The sequence below is a fragment of the Ylistrum balloti genome, unplaced genomic scaffold (assembly GCF_031769215.1).
Source record: "Ylistrum balloti isolate Yb309-2 unplaced genomic scaffold, AGI_CSIRO_Ybal_v1 Utg369894, whole genome shotgun sequence".
Lineage (NCBI taxonomy): Eukaryota > Metazoa > Mollusca > Bivalvia > Pectinida > Pectinidae > Ylistrum > Ylistrum balloti.
The window spans coordinates 304335-317927 of record NW_026782025.1 but is presented as its reverse complement, the minus strand read 5'-3'; the positions used below and the strand labels follow the sequence as shown (position 1 = coordinate 317927).

General features: G+C 34.4%; 1 protein-coding gene across 1 annotated transcript; it reads right to left on the bottom strand.

Annotated features, from left to right (window-relative positions):
- Nucleotides 1-7176: 7176 nt before the first annotated feature.
- LOC132546525 (metalloproteinase inhibitor 3-like) lies at nucleotides 7177-12966 on the bottom strand. Its single transcript, XM_060210243.1, has 6 exons — nucleotides 12900-12966; nucleotides 11926-12072; nucleotides 10241-10350; nucleotides 9555-9660; nucleotides 7876-7997; nucleotides 7177-7437 (listed from the first exon to the last, which is right to left on the bottom strand). Exons 2-6 carry the CDS (start codon nucleotides 12041-12043, stop codon nucleotides 7255-7257), a joined length of 639 nt encoding a protein of 212 aa, XP_060066226.1. The 5' UTR covers nucleotides 12044-12072; nucleotides 12900-12966; the 3' UTR covers nucleotides 7177-7254.
- Nucleotides 12967-13593: the final 627 nt, after the last annotated feature.

The following is a 13593-nucleotide window of genomic DNA, read 5'->3' as shown; positions in this document are numbered from 1 at the left end:
CTAGCATACAGGATTCGACATCGAACAGGGCGAGGAGTCGGACGTATTTGGTGTTAAAAAACTACACCTACAAATCGGCGAAAAAATGGCATAATACGGCAAAATTATACAACAATACAGGACAAGATAATAATAAAAAGCAGGAAGTGAAATAATGTCTTACAATAAATTATTTGTGGAGACATTTTAATCAAGAGTAAGTTGGACAGATACTAATGATGTTAGACACAGAAACGACAGTCAAATGACAGAAACTGCTTAAAACTGTTGTAATCAGCTATGTGGAATGTTTAATAAGGTGATCTCGTTTTTGCTAGATAACACAGCCACTAACGAGTAGGGAAGACACATGGCACGCGTTAAGACGCTCACATAATATTATAGGATAGCTTGAACATGCCATAATTGGCCATCGTTATCACTTTGAACACATATTTTGTAGGCCATTGATAGAAATGCTTAACTCGACAGCAACAATTAATTCAGGCCTTTCACAGGGATATATATAAACCCAGGTGTAACAGTTTTGTTTGCGAGTACGCATTAAGCTTCATTCATACAAATGTGTGAGAGGAAGACAAAGTTAGTAGTGATATAAAAATAATATTTATAAAAATGCTATCACAGATGGATATCAATCCGTTAATATGTACGATATGTAGATATTAAATGTTTATTGATGCGGATGATTGGACGTTTCATCATCTGCTTACATCTAACTGATGTTTTCATTTTAATCTCAATATATTGAAAGGTTCTATTTACTTGTGCGTCTCCTGTACAATCTTATAATGGTTGTTGCAGAGGACACTAACTGTTCCGGAACACCTGGTCTTATGCGGATTTTGCAGTATTTTGTTCATTATTTTGATCATTTTAATCACTCATTTATTAAATCTTCCTGAAATAAGATTTGGTCGATTATTTACATCGGTGTTAATTTCAGGCAGAGCATGTTTAGTTTTTTACTCGCCTATATTTGCATCATTTCTCATCATTCTAATTCAATATATTATCATATTCAGTATTGGTATTGTTGTATTCAATGTCTCTGCACTATTTACAGGTATTTATTTCCTACAATCAAACTTGATATTGCATCCCTCAAAACATAAAATACCTATCTACATTTTGCATTAACTTGTAATTAATATGATTTAAATGTCGAAAGAACAAGAAAATTGACATCATAGTCATATATATTATTCAACAGTGAAGTCTTCAGATTAAGTTATGTTTAGTCTTGATATGATAGGATATCTTACACATTAAAAAGTTTCGTTTTTAAGAAAGCTAGAAGTTGTAAATAGCTTGGTGATTTCGTATTTAGTTAGAAATCACATGAATGAATGTAACGTCTGTAGAGACACAACGAAGTAGGATATAAAAAGTAGCATCTACTATGCTATTAGTGTTTTCAGCTGAACTAGGTCAAACTAATCAGCGATATTGCTTGTAAATTGACCTGATATCATCAAAGAAAAATAATTGCTGTAAAAAACAAAATAAAAAATTGTTTGGGAAAAATCGTTAGCTTACTAAGTATCATTGACTAGGGATTTAATTTATTGGTCAAGTTGTGTCCATTTGCGATGAATGGAAACTGTTGGTAAACTTACCTGACTATTAAACTATACAACAATTAAAGTTTGTTCAGTGTAGTGAACTCGTTATATCTGAGTAAATAATGTTAAAATGCCTTAGGTCGACGGTACGGAGTGGTGCAATTGTGCTATTGTTTCTGTAATGGATTATAGAACAATGCGATGTTAAAAAGTCGATGAATATGTTGTCATACAGCTAAATAATAACGATGTAATTGATAATACTTGTACTACAAAACGAACACATATCAGGGTCTGACACAAGATAAAATGAATTATATCTAATCACCTTTCATCGGCTATAATGTTTATCCGCAAGCTCAACTAGATGTTGAAGGTAGGACCAGCACCTGTGGAGGTTTAACATTGAAATTTCAAAAACTGATAAATACAGAAAGGTATAATTATAGGTAGTTTTAATCAGTAAAACTCGATTTCAGAAATCATTCTATAAAAATGGGACCTAATTGACTAACTTCTGTATTGGTGTTTAAGGTCCTGTAATACAAATCCTCCTAGAAAATTAAAATGACCCAGTTACTAGGTAATTGTATCACCATCATGTGCGCAATAGTCCGAATATTGAATTATTTCAAGGACGATTTAAATAAAAAAGGATGTAAAATTCAATTATTCTTTAGACAATTACCAATTTGGACACGTTAATTTACATAGTTCTAAGAAATTATTATGAAATATAAGTTTTGTTGTTACTTTAGCTACTAATGCCATTTTTAAATGTGCGATTCATGAAAAAAATGACAACTGGTAAATTGTAAACTATAAGAAGCAGGTTGATGAAAATTTTACGGTCGTCATAGTGTTTGAAAAATAGTCTCAGTGTAATGTGGTGCTGAACGTGTTTTTCAGGAGTGCATTACCATTAATTTTAATTTTCTATGTTTTGCTATTGAAAAAACACCATCTTATATTCCATTCCTTAAGGGTATCATGTCCCTACGCGGCATAGGCCCTAAAGACACTGATATACTTGACACACAATAGGATAATAAATAAATGTGATTTTTTTTCTGCCATTAAGATAAATCGAGCTTGACACTCCTTTACCACTGTTTTATCGCCAGTATATGTACAATAACTTTCCGGTAATGATTTGATAAACTACAGTAAACGTAAGGCAAGGCTGTAACACAGGGTTAAAACTAAACTGTCAATTGTTGTTTTATTGAAAGTCTGTGTGGACGTCAAATCAATCAATAAAGTTTGTGTTCCTTCTGAAGGTCCTGTGATTTTGCATCCTGTTTTGAACACGTCACATGACAGCTGCATTCAATGTGTCGCAGAATGTCATTTCTGGATTATGGAATCGATTCTAGATAACCGAAAACGTCACCGAAAGACTTCGGTCGGGTAGACCACTGTGTACGACAGCCCATTAGGATGAGTATTTAAGCACTCTTACTAGGCGAAATCTGTTTGCAAGTTCCACACCGAATTGCTCGGCTCGTTAGTTTGCGTGTTAATTCCGTTGTTTGATACCATTGTTCTCATTTGAGAACGTGGCATTACTTACTTGGATACTTACTTGGATAATCTAAGGTTTACATGGCGGATGTCATCGATGAAGCAGAGGGCGCTTACTCTTCCTGAATACCTGGCCCCACTTATATAAAACATCTCAACTTGAGATTTCCTCAAGCCCAGATTTTCCTCAGCTAATATCTCCTTGAAAATATTTTGTATGAAAATTCCTCAAGGAATTTCAGGACATTTTAGCCGATGACTTCCTCCTGTTCTTGAGAAAATTTGATACAAGCCGTTTTGGAGGAGATATCAGCTTAGGAAAGTCTCGACTTGCGGAAATCTCAAGTTCAGATGTTTTATACAAGTGGGGCGAGGTCTTATTATCCTTGTACTTTTTCAAGTCTTCGCTTAAATGTGAATTTTTGTTCATACTTTGCCGTAGTTTATGGAATTTGAGTTTGAATAATGATTATACTGCCATGTTGGTACATTCTTGATGATTTTGTACGTGATTGAAGGTGGTAGCTTGACAGCCCTACGATAACAGTATGAAACCTTTCATCCAAGTGTAAAACGCTTTGCCGATACTGTCGTCAATGCCTGATCACACAGAGATATTCCTGTGTACGAGTGCCTTCAAGCAGAAGCCAGCGTAAACGACATATATGTGACACCAAATTTATATTGCCAGATAGTATATGCTGTCCATCTGAATAGTTTTCATGGTTTTATTTTTAACGGATGATTAAATCATGCGATAGGGTAGGTTAGTTGCATACCTAATGTGTTATGTTGATGATTTATCGTTGAAAAAATCAGGTGGAATCATTACCATATAAACTACAAGGCTACACTTTAGAAAAAAACAGACATTGAAGTTAATGTAACTCAAAATGAATCGAACTCTTTTGTGTTCCTCATAAACGCGTCTGTGACAACGGCCGTAGTAACAAGTCAGAATATGTATTGATTTGAGAAATTATGTTTTTAAAAAAGGCATGGGATGCTGTGTGGATACTAGAAATACGCTATAAATCCAACAATGCAACAACATAACCCCTGCCAAGATACATAAAATTACTCTCGGGATACTCGCTACTGTTAACTATTTGTCATAGACCTCTCCGACCGGGATTGACAATAATTGACGTGTTGGCGATTATGAAATTTAACAAACACCACATACATGCATTGATGCGAAAGTATTGTACAATATAAACTGTGTCTTAATAGCGTATTGACGACTCCCGTCAACCCGTTCATCAACATTGCCGCGTCGTAAATTTCGTGACGTCACCGATTTCGGAATTTGTTACATTGTATTCTTTGCATGAATACGTTTATGAGTGAAGATTAATGGAGCATAATTAGCTTAGATTTTTTATTTTGTCGTTTTTTGTTCTAGCTTTACTGAATGCTGGTATTTTCTTGTTTTTCATTTAACACCTTAGATTTAACAAAGAAAAGCTCAGCTTCCTCCCCATTTCCCCTTTCAAAAGTTCTTCTCAATAAACAAATGTCCGTCAGTTGTTACAAAATTTCTTTAATGATCAAAATTAAAAGACTTAAAAGTATTTTTTTTTTATAATCATGTAATGAAGGTTTGTAGGGTCAATTAAGTAATTTTTAAACAGATCTGATAAAAATACTGACTGGTTTTGCTTTTGTAAATCTTTGTGGCACTTGTGTGTTGTGGGCTCTGTGGACTGTGGTAACAAACCCGTATGAAAAAGGAGAAAATAATACATTGTACGGAATAAGTCTGTTCTGTTATTAAATGAACTTTATTTATTTTACAACAATTGAGAAACAAGTATTCCCAACGTATTTGCACTCTTGTTGGACCGGATGTAAGCGCGCTAGAGGTCTTACCGTTTGAAGAAACAGGAGTGGCACGGGGAAAATCTACATGGTCCGGCAGGTGACCCCATACCTTTGACGTCCGTTCCGGGTATCGAACTCCGGACGGTGATAGGCGAGTACGTAACCACGGCGCCACCAGACCACCCTGTGATTGACGCCGCCCCTCCGACCCAGCCTCTTGCTCCAGAGCCTGGTAATTCTCTACATTCTAGCTGGCATTCCTTCAACATTTCTATCGACAGAAATTGTATTTTTCTGTAGATGGGTCTACTGCAAGCATCTCATGATAATTACCTGCTATGTCTGTAATCCATAACTGTGAGCGTTTGTTCAGCTATATCATGTGTTTTGGAAGCAGTTTGATAACGATCACGGATACTTATGATATTTGTGGCTTATGAAATCAAAGGAAATATAAAGAATACCAATTGTATTGATAGATGTTTTCCATTTACAAAGAAAAATACAGACAGAAAGAAAAATTACATGTCAATACAAATCCACTCCATTTACCTCAGTATCAATTTCTGGTGTCCATCTTATCAATTAAAACATATTTTTGGAAGATTTAATTTGACTGAAATTGTTTTTTCAGATCAAAATGCAATTGACATGATATCTTACTTCCTGATATATCAGCATTTTGTCCGTTTCATGCTATTTTACTAAGATTATTATTTTTGCAATCAAATAGATAGCAAGGGAAGTAACTCTTTTAACCATACATGGTTTGCTAGCTGTTTCATCTATCTTTCTCGCTCGGTCACATCATTTTGCAAATTCGTTATTCTTCTTCCATGAACACAACAAAAAAGTCCTCTTTTAGATATAACCAGAATATTTATAGAAGATAACCAACTAATATTACATTTAAGAGGTCTACAACATTTTAGGCAAATTTTGCAACATTTGAGACTTTCGCTGAATAATATTATTTCATAATTAAACTCATATTCGTTGAAAATATGCAAAAATTCAAGGCAATTTAAATTATATTATCTACTATCATCAAATTATTATTTCACAGGCATTTCACTGAAATTCGAAATACGTATAGAATATTACAAATATACTTTCCAGAAGTAAAAAAGTGAACAATATTTTATTCTTATAAAAGTACTTATGTACTTATGTACTTACAGAAATTTCAGTGTAATATTCCCCTTCAGTTTATCGAAAACGGATAATTTTCTCGCATCTTATCAGTTCAAGGACCATAACGTAAAAAGGAGAAGAAAGCATTTTCTTATAAAACGAAAATTCTTTCAGTATCTCAATGCAGCTTTGAGAAAATTCAGCAATCACTCAAGATTTCTCGATTTTTTCATCAATGGTCATAATACTGAGAGCTGAACACATCCTAGATAAACCAGGTCATCATCTAGTCTTGATACAACTACAGATGCAGTTCATAACCTCAACCCAGTGCTGAGAAAATGAGCATTAATTGTGAAATTCTTGACGTTTTCTACGATCACAAAAACCTGAAAAAAGGATTGGAGTGACTTTTCTGCTACGTTTTATCTCCTTAAACTATAATTATTAGCCGACAAAAATATTTTTTTTATGTTTTTTGTTTGTTTTGAGAAACATATTTTTAGAAAGACGTCAATTTTCGTCTCAGATACAATGTCTGTTGAAATGCAATTGTTTTCACATCATCGTTAAACCGCCATGCATTTTAAGAAAGTTTGACTACCCACGGCGGTTTGTTTCTTGGGAAACTGAAAAACCAGTCTGTGGTAACATGGCTGTGCCTTAGGGCAAGACTGGTCTCCAGTCTGTTTCTCAGTTAGACGACCTTAAAATTGCTGTATCTATCCACGGGCCGATAAACACAGGAAACATATTTGAGAAATGCCTTATGTGGTTAAGTTTATGGAGAAAATGGCCAGGTGTTCCGAAGAGTAAACGTTTCTACTTCATCCTGATCAGTCCAGGTCATGTCACTTAACAATAGAGAACAAAATTAATAACAAATCAAAATATATAAAATATTTGCATCTAAAATTACATATAAAATATATGACATTCATTAATATTTGACCTATTGAAACGTCTACAAACACAGATAGGAGGCATGGCAATTAAGTACTCTCAAAGATGTAGTAACTTGTCGAGAGGTGGCTCCGACCATGTCTGTTCAAAGTACGATGAACCCAGCAAACAAATGCCATGTCTTTGATGAAAACATAACATTTACATGAATGAAAAACATCATCAATCCGAAAGACAATCATTTATTGTTGCAGCATGTCTTTGCATTATGTCATTGATTTGTCGTGTAATACAAGTGATCATATCATGCGATATTCAAACTCTCTAAACACCCTCTTCGCATGCCGTTTCGTCTCCAGGAGCATCCAGTATCCGGTCTGTTTGTACAGAAACCATACTCAACTTCACATTCATTAACATTTCTCCACGGACACGTGTCGTTTTGGTTGCTTAAGTTGTTGCATTGGTCACCGAAACATCTCTTTATCTGAAAGATGTGCATGTCATTATTTGAAAAGTATTGAATCGTGTTTCCGTCATTACACTGTATTTTCCAGTCTAGCAGCCTGTAAAGATGCTATTTATACTAACTTATATCAAGATTGCTAAAGACCATCTGACCAATCCCATTTGTTTTCAAATCGGGCTTCAGTAAAATTCAAAACTGGTGTTTACATATTTAACTCGATCAAAATGAGTTTGACTTTTGCAAACATCTATATATATCTGGTTAGATAAACCATCCTGATGCTAACTGTGGAGTCACAATACAGTTTGTCAGATTTTATCGTACTTTTATTATATAACATACTAGTATTAGTGTAATCACACGCTGCCTGCTGTAGGTATTGTAATAATTATAATCATATAGATACATTTACATGATGTTAACATTACTCTCTAGGTATCTCAACAAATGCCCTACCTCACAGTTACAGCCTTTTCTGTATTTGTATCGAAGACCCCTAATCCGGTGTTCGGTGAGGTCTTCTACTCTAGAGGTCCAATCACACAAATGAAGGTGCATTGAACCATCATGTACATTTCCTATAAACAGAAAACAGAATTGTTCACAAATACGTATTTGTAACTAAATTTGATAAAACTGTGGCAACTTGGCGAACCGTATCTTCTTCTTCATCGGTAATATCAGTCCTTGTGGTATACTATTATTAGATGTATTCATGACGAGTGTAAGATAACACGATATCCATAGAATATATTTAGAAAGTATCAATTACCCCAATTTTAATTAATTGTCTCTGCAGATTAGATGATATGACGACATCTATGATGTGGAAATAACTGTAAATCACGTGGATATTCAAATGAACGCATCAAGGCCTTCAAACGGCATTAATGAAGCGTCATTCTGATCGCAATTGCCGGAAAATTAATTGCGTTACTGTGTAACATACGTCCAGACAGAAACATAAATAAATGTCTCATCATAAATGGCCTATATCTGAATCCTATATATATTTCAGGTGACAAAACAGATAAAAACATATTTCCTCGAGGTACCGTGACACATACGTTATTCCGAGACCGTATTGGCCACAACACCTCGAAAAAAGCGGATTGACTGCGGATAAGGTTTTTTGAGAAAACGAGTTTCGACTGCTGACCTGCTTGTTACGATTTTTTTAATCAGTCGACAATACTCAATTTACATTTACATAGAAATCTGGTAACGTTAAATCAGTGTCAAGATCTGTGTGTATAAAGTCAGGAAGAAATTTCCAAAGTTCTGGTTGACAATATCTTCGTTCTGTTTGATGGTGACATTTTCCAACAGACTAATGGTGTACATATTTGAAGAAATTCGAGCTTGTCTTGACTGACTTGTTTTTGTTTTCATATGATACTGAATCTATCAGAGTTTATCACAACAAGTAATAAAGGCCTTACCAGATCCTTCAGTTTTACCTTTAAACTTTCTGGTGATATGTTTTTCTATTAGAAATACAAGACCGTGTCTGTAGTAATTTCCAACCATCAGCCGTTTATATTAACTATTGTCCTGCGATGGAACCAACCGATACATTTCCAACCAAGTTGTAAGATAACCGAAAGATTTCGATCTACCTATCGTAAATTTTCCATTACTACATATTAACAAACCTGTTTATCAAGAGGCAATGTATCTCAGACATGTTCTTCAAATCACGGTCTTCGTGAAAATATCGAAAGCTGACAGATAAATCTAAATCAATGGGTTTTAAGTGATACAGGTTGATGGGAAAGTTCTAAAGTCGTCATCATGATCTTACTTGGGGAAAATTGTTCGGTACAAAGGTAGACGTGTTTGTTGCCTGTTAGCGTGCTAAGTGGTTTTTGTTGTTATGAAGCGCAAATGTGACTTTTTTCATTGTTTTTCCTCAGTCACGTCCTAAATTTTTACAATAAAAACCCATAACTTCGCTGATGAATCCTAGGAGGACAAAAAACAGCTTTAAAATGCAATATCATTCATAAATTGGTATACTGCGTGCGAATACAATTCCTAAATTGTTCGTTAAGTTTTTTTTTCACTTCTGTCTTTTTTTAAGATCTTTGATATATCTTAAGAAAATATCAACAAAGCAATATATGGATATTTACCCATTATAACGTAGCTGTGTCCGACTTGAAGGTCCTGTCGGCAAGTCCCTTCCGAACCGCCGGTAAGCAGATGTAAGTGGTCGGCGTTGTTAAACTTGTCAGATTGCTGTAAAGTTTAACATTAAATGTTGGTTACATGAATATCATAATTTACATATCTATTATAAATGTATGCATTCTAGATGTTAGCAGTTGGGTTCTGTGTGCTGCATCAAATGTACGAGTGTGAAATCTATGACATAAACAAGTTATGACGTCACGTTTAAGATTTGCGATTCCACAGTTGAACTAACAGAGGCGAGAAGTATTGGGTAATTCTGTTTGAGGATGCAATTATTCTTAAACATTTGGTAACTATAACTAGTGATATTGTGGAAAAAATCGAAGGTAACAAAGAACACTTATTTAGAATTTAGTATTTATTTAGAAATAAATTTGTTTTCATTTTCACAGAACTGTTGTGGAAACAACGTCTTCTTGCGTTGTTCAAAAATATTGATTAAATGGTCACATGTAAACCCCAGTCGAAATGTGACGGAAGATTTTGAGAGATGTATTATGTAGGATACTTAATCACCTATCTAAATACCTAACTTTCACCCTTTCCTCACATCCATCACCCTAAATCCCCATAATTGGTAATACTTAATTATGTGTGACCTCTGTGACGTGCGTGCTGACCTTACCTTGTATACCTTGTCGATATCGACGGTGTACACAACCTGGAGCGGAAACGAATGGCGAGGAATTGAGTTGTCATATACTTCCTCCATTTCCATGACGTGTACTTTCACCACTGTTAATGTAGTAAATTGATCAGATAGAATTTTAGAATATTGTAGTTTATGACATATTCACATTTATCACATAATTCAGCTGTTATCCAGTGATTTCGCCTATTCGATACCGTTTATGCCCCGTATCGAAAGATCGGGGGCATACTGTTTTCGTGCTGCATATTGTCATCTCTAACATTGCCCATAACTATTACACCATCAGAGGTAGCGCCTTCATGTGCATGCAATTAACATATGCCTTACATAGTACAGCATTCATGCTCCACTTCCGAATTTTGTTGCAATCAAGGGCATAGTGTTTCATAAACACATCTTGTTTTGTATATGTCACTATTGCCATTTGAGATTTTTTCATTGGATGTGTTAATTAGAAATCGATTAAGATATCATAGTATGAAAAATGCCGCCTGGTCATGAATTGAAAACGGCGCTTTAAAATGGCTGTCTCCGTTTGATTTTGACCTTCTCATTTTCAAGGTCCTCGGTAAAAATGTAAGCTATGAGATAACAAGTATCTTTTAAAGTGTTGTTTTCCGTTCATATGATTTTTTTATGTAAGTCGCCTCCAATTTTAATCATTCTGCATAGACTCGCAAAAATTTAGTCCTCTTAGGCTCGTTTTACAAAATTTCATAAAAACTCTTTTCAGATCCTATTTTTATTTATTGATTAATAAAATTCTTTAGTATTTCTTTATCTGTTCTCAAAGAACTGGTGTTTTACTCAAACACTATCCATTGTTTATAGCATAGATATATCGGACATTAAACAGAAATCAATAACATCATCATCGTCGTCGTCGTCCTCATTATCTATTCATTACTTGACGTGACATTTTTTCTGTGACATCGGTCTTAACACTTATGGGTGTTGTAACGCACTTGCATTGCAAACGAACCAGATGTATGACGTCATCAGCTGTTAATGCTGTAACGTTAACTACAAACAGTATATCTTACTAGATTCCTTCAGGATTTTTATTCGAATGAGTGAAAAAGAATTCAAGATTATTTAAAAACAATATGAGGACAACCTCACTATCTTGAACACATTCTTGATCTCTTCAAAAATGCGTCACGATATGCTGTCGGTGAGTCATTTGTGTTGACTTGTGGTCACCATGGTACATATATGATACATGTACTTCTATGAACACTCCAAAAATCCATTACACATAAATGGTTATATGTTTGAAACCAAATGTAAGATTTATTTATAGTGACTTCAGACAACGACTTTGTTAAGGAAATGCAGCTGATGAAAATAAAATATCTAACTTCTATATAGACAAAAGCGATCAATTTTAAAAAGCAAATTCAATGTACACAGTCATGAATTTTCGATTGTGTGTAATTAATTGTTATTAATTATATTGAACAATATCCTAGATTGCACGTGGTAGACACTGTTGGCGGACCGTTATTCTTCTTCAAAGTTTGCCGTAACCTACATGCATGCAACGTTTTAATTCATACACATGTGCTTTTTGCGGAGTTTATAGAACTTTGTGGCTAGGGAACCTTCCCATATATATATTTGGTAGAGTCATTTAGAGAAACGATTAGATAACATACCGAAATCGGACTCGCAGAAGATTTGCTGTGGGTGTCTCAGCCCACAGTAACAGCCCAATGACATCGCAACTAAGGTCACGGCCACCATCAGTAACAAAGTCATCCTACAGACATCCATGGTTCAGGTAGGGTCGGACTCTCCTTTTTCTGTAAATAGTTCGTATATTGTAGGTAACGACGTGTGATGAGCAACTCGTTTGAAGTATAAATATAACATTAAAACGATTGACTGTTTTGCCCATCCTTTTCGATCAGCAAGAATGTTGGTTGTAGTTGTCACAATTTGGATGAGTATAACAACTTTTCACCGATGTTTTTAACTAATTACTGATGACACGATAGATAGTATCGCTCTATTGGCACTTAAAAAGATAAACTACCAATATGTCAACAGAATCTTAATTCAAAATCAGATTACTTGATGTTATAATTGTTATGAGTCGAGAGTCATACATATTTGTCTGTAACCTAATATATTTGTCCCTTACTTTAAAATCAACAATAAGGAGTATTGCACTGCTCTGCATTCTATGCTTTAAAACATCGCATTGTTTTCCTTGGTCAGAAAATATTTTTGAATGCATATCTATCTAGTAACACGTAATAAAAACCCAGTTCCCCTAAAATCAGTTACAATTGTTGATAAGAGGACTGATATAGGGTCAAAACGAAATCCTAACACAACAAACACTTAGAAGATTCGTCTTGTCTTCCCCAGATTTCTAAGGTCGAATATTTCATTCATTTCAATAACCAATAACTTTTTAAAGTATATGTCATGTTACTGGTGCTACGAGTACTCTCCAGCTAAGAAAAGTATATACATAACGTTAAGTATATGTTAGTATTCAAATATACATATATTCTAGTATAAAAAATGGTTATAAAGGGGAATCGTAAATAAAAGTGGTTTTAGTAAATGTGCTCCAATCAGTCTTACACGAACCTTCTAAAACAGAAGTTTAAAGACTTACCCCTACAACCTGTCCAATATTAGTTGGCGGCCTTGTTGGGCTGTTTGTTTATGATGTAGTAATGTTGAGTATTTAAAGATGCCCGTCGGCTTCCGCCGGAAGCGTGTTTATGCATAACAGACATGTATGGAATTCCAGTGGTGTAAAAAGAATAAAAGAACAACTTGTCAGTTCACGTAAATGTAGTTAAAAGAGAATGAGAACAATCTTGGAAGTAAATAACTTAACTACAATAAAGAAATGCAAAAAAAAAAAAAAAAAAAAAACAGGATAAGATATATCTTTGCATCAAAACACACAGCCAAAATATGTACCATGTCTTTAACACGCAAAGCTAAAGTATATGTAAATTTCAAATCACAAGGACAAATTACTTTACACTGACACCAGACAAGGCGAAAACATCGTAGCGTCAAAACACAACGCCAAAATACCCCACAATATCAATATCCCAATAATATAACATAGCTTGAAAAAATCAATACACCAGCTAAAAAATACCCCACAATATCAAAACAATAAGAATATATCAAAGGTTGAACAAACAAAAACAAGATATAGCATTACTTCAATACACCAGGTAAAAAATACCCCACAATATCAAAACAATAAGAATATATCAAAGGTTGAACAAACAAAAACAAGATATAGCATTACTTCAATAAACTAGGTTAAAAAATACCCCACAGTATCA

What these genes read in the sequence shown, in the direction of transcription:
- LOC132546525 (XM_060210243.1), bottom strand. Translation starts at nt 12,043, where the DNA reads ATGGATGTCTGTAGGATGACTTTGTTACTGATGGTGGCCGTGACCTTA. An exon ending in ATATCGACAAGGTATACAAG is followed by an intron (nt 9,661 to 10,240) that starts GTAAGGTCAGCA and finishes TAAACTTTACAG; the next exon opens with CAATCTGACAAGTTTAACAA. An exon ending in GAAAAGGCTGTAACTGTGAG is followed by an intron (nt 7,438 to 7,875) that starts GTAGGGCATTTG and finishes CACATCTTTCAG; the next exon opens with ATAAAGAGATGTTTCGGTGA.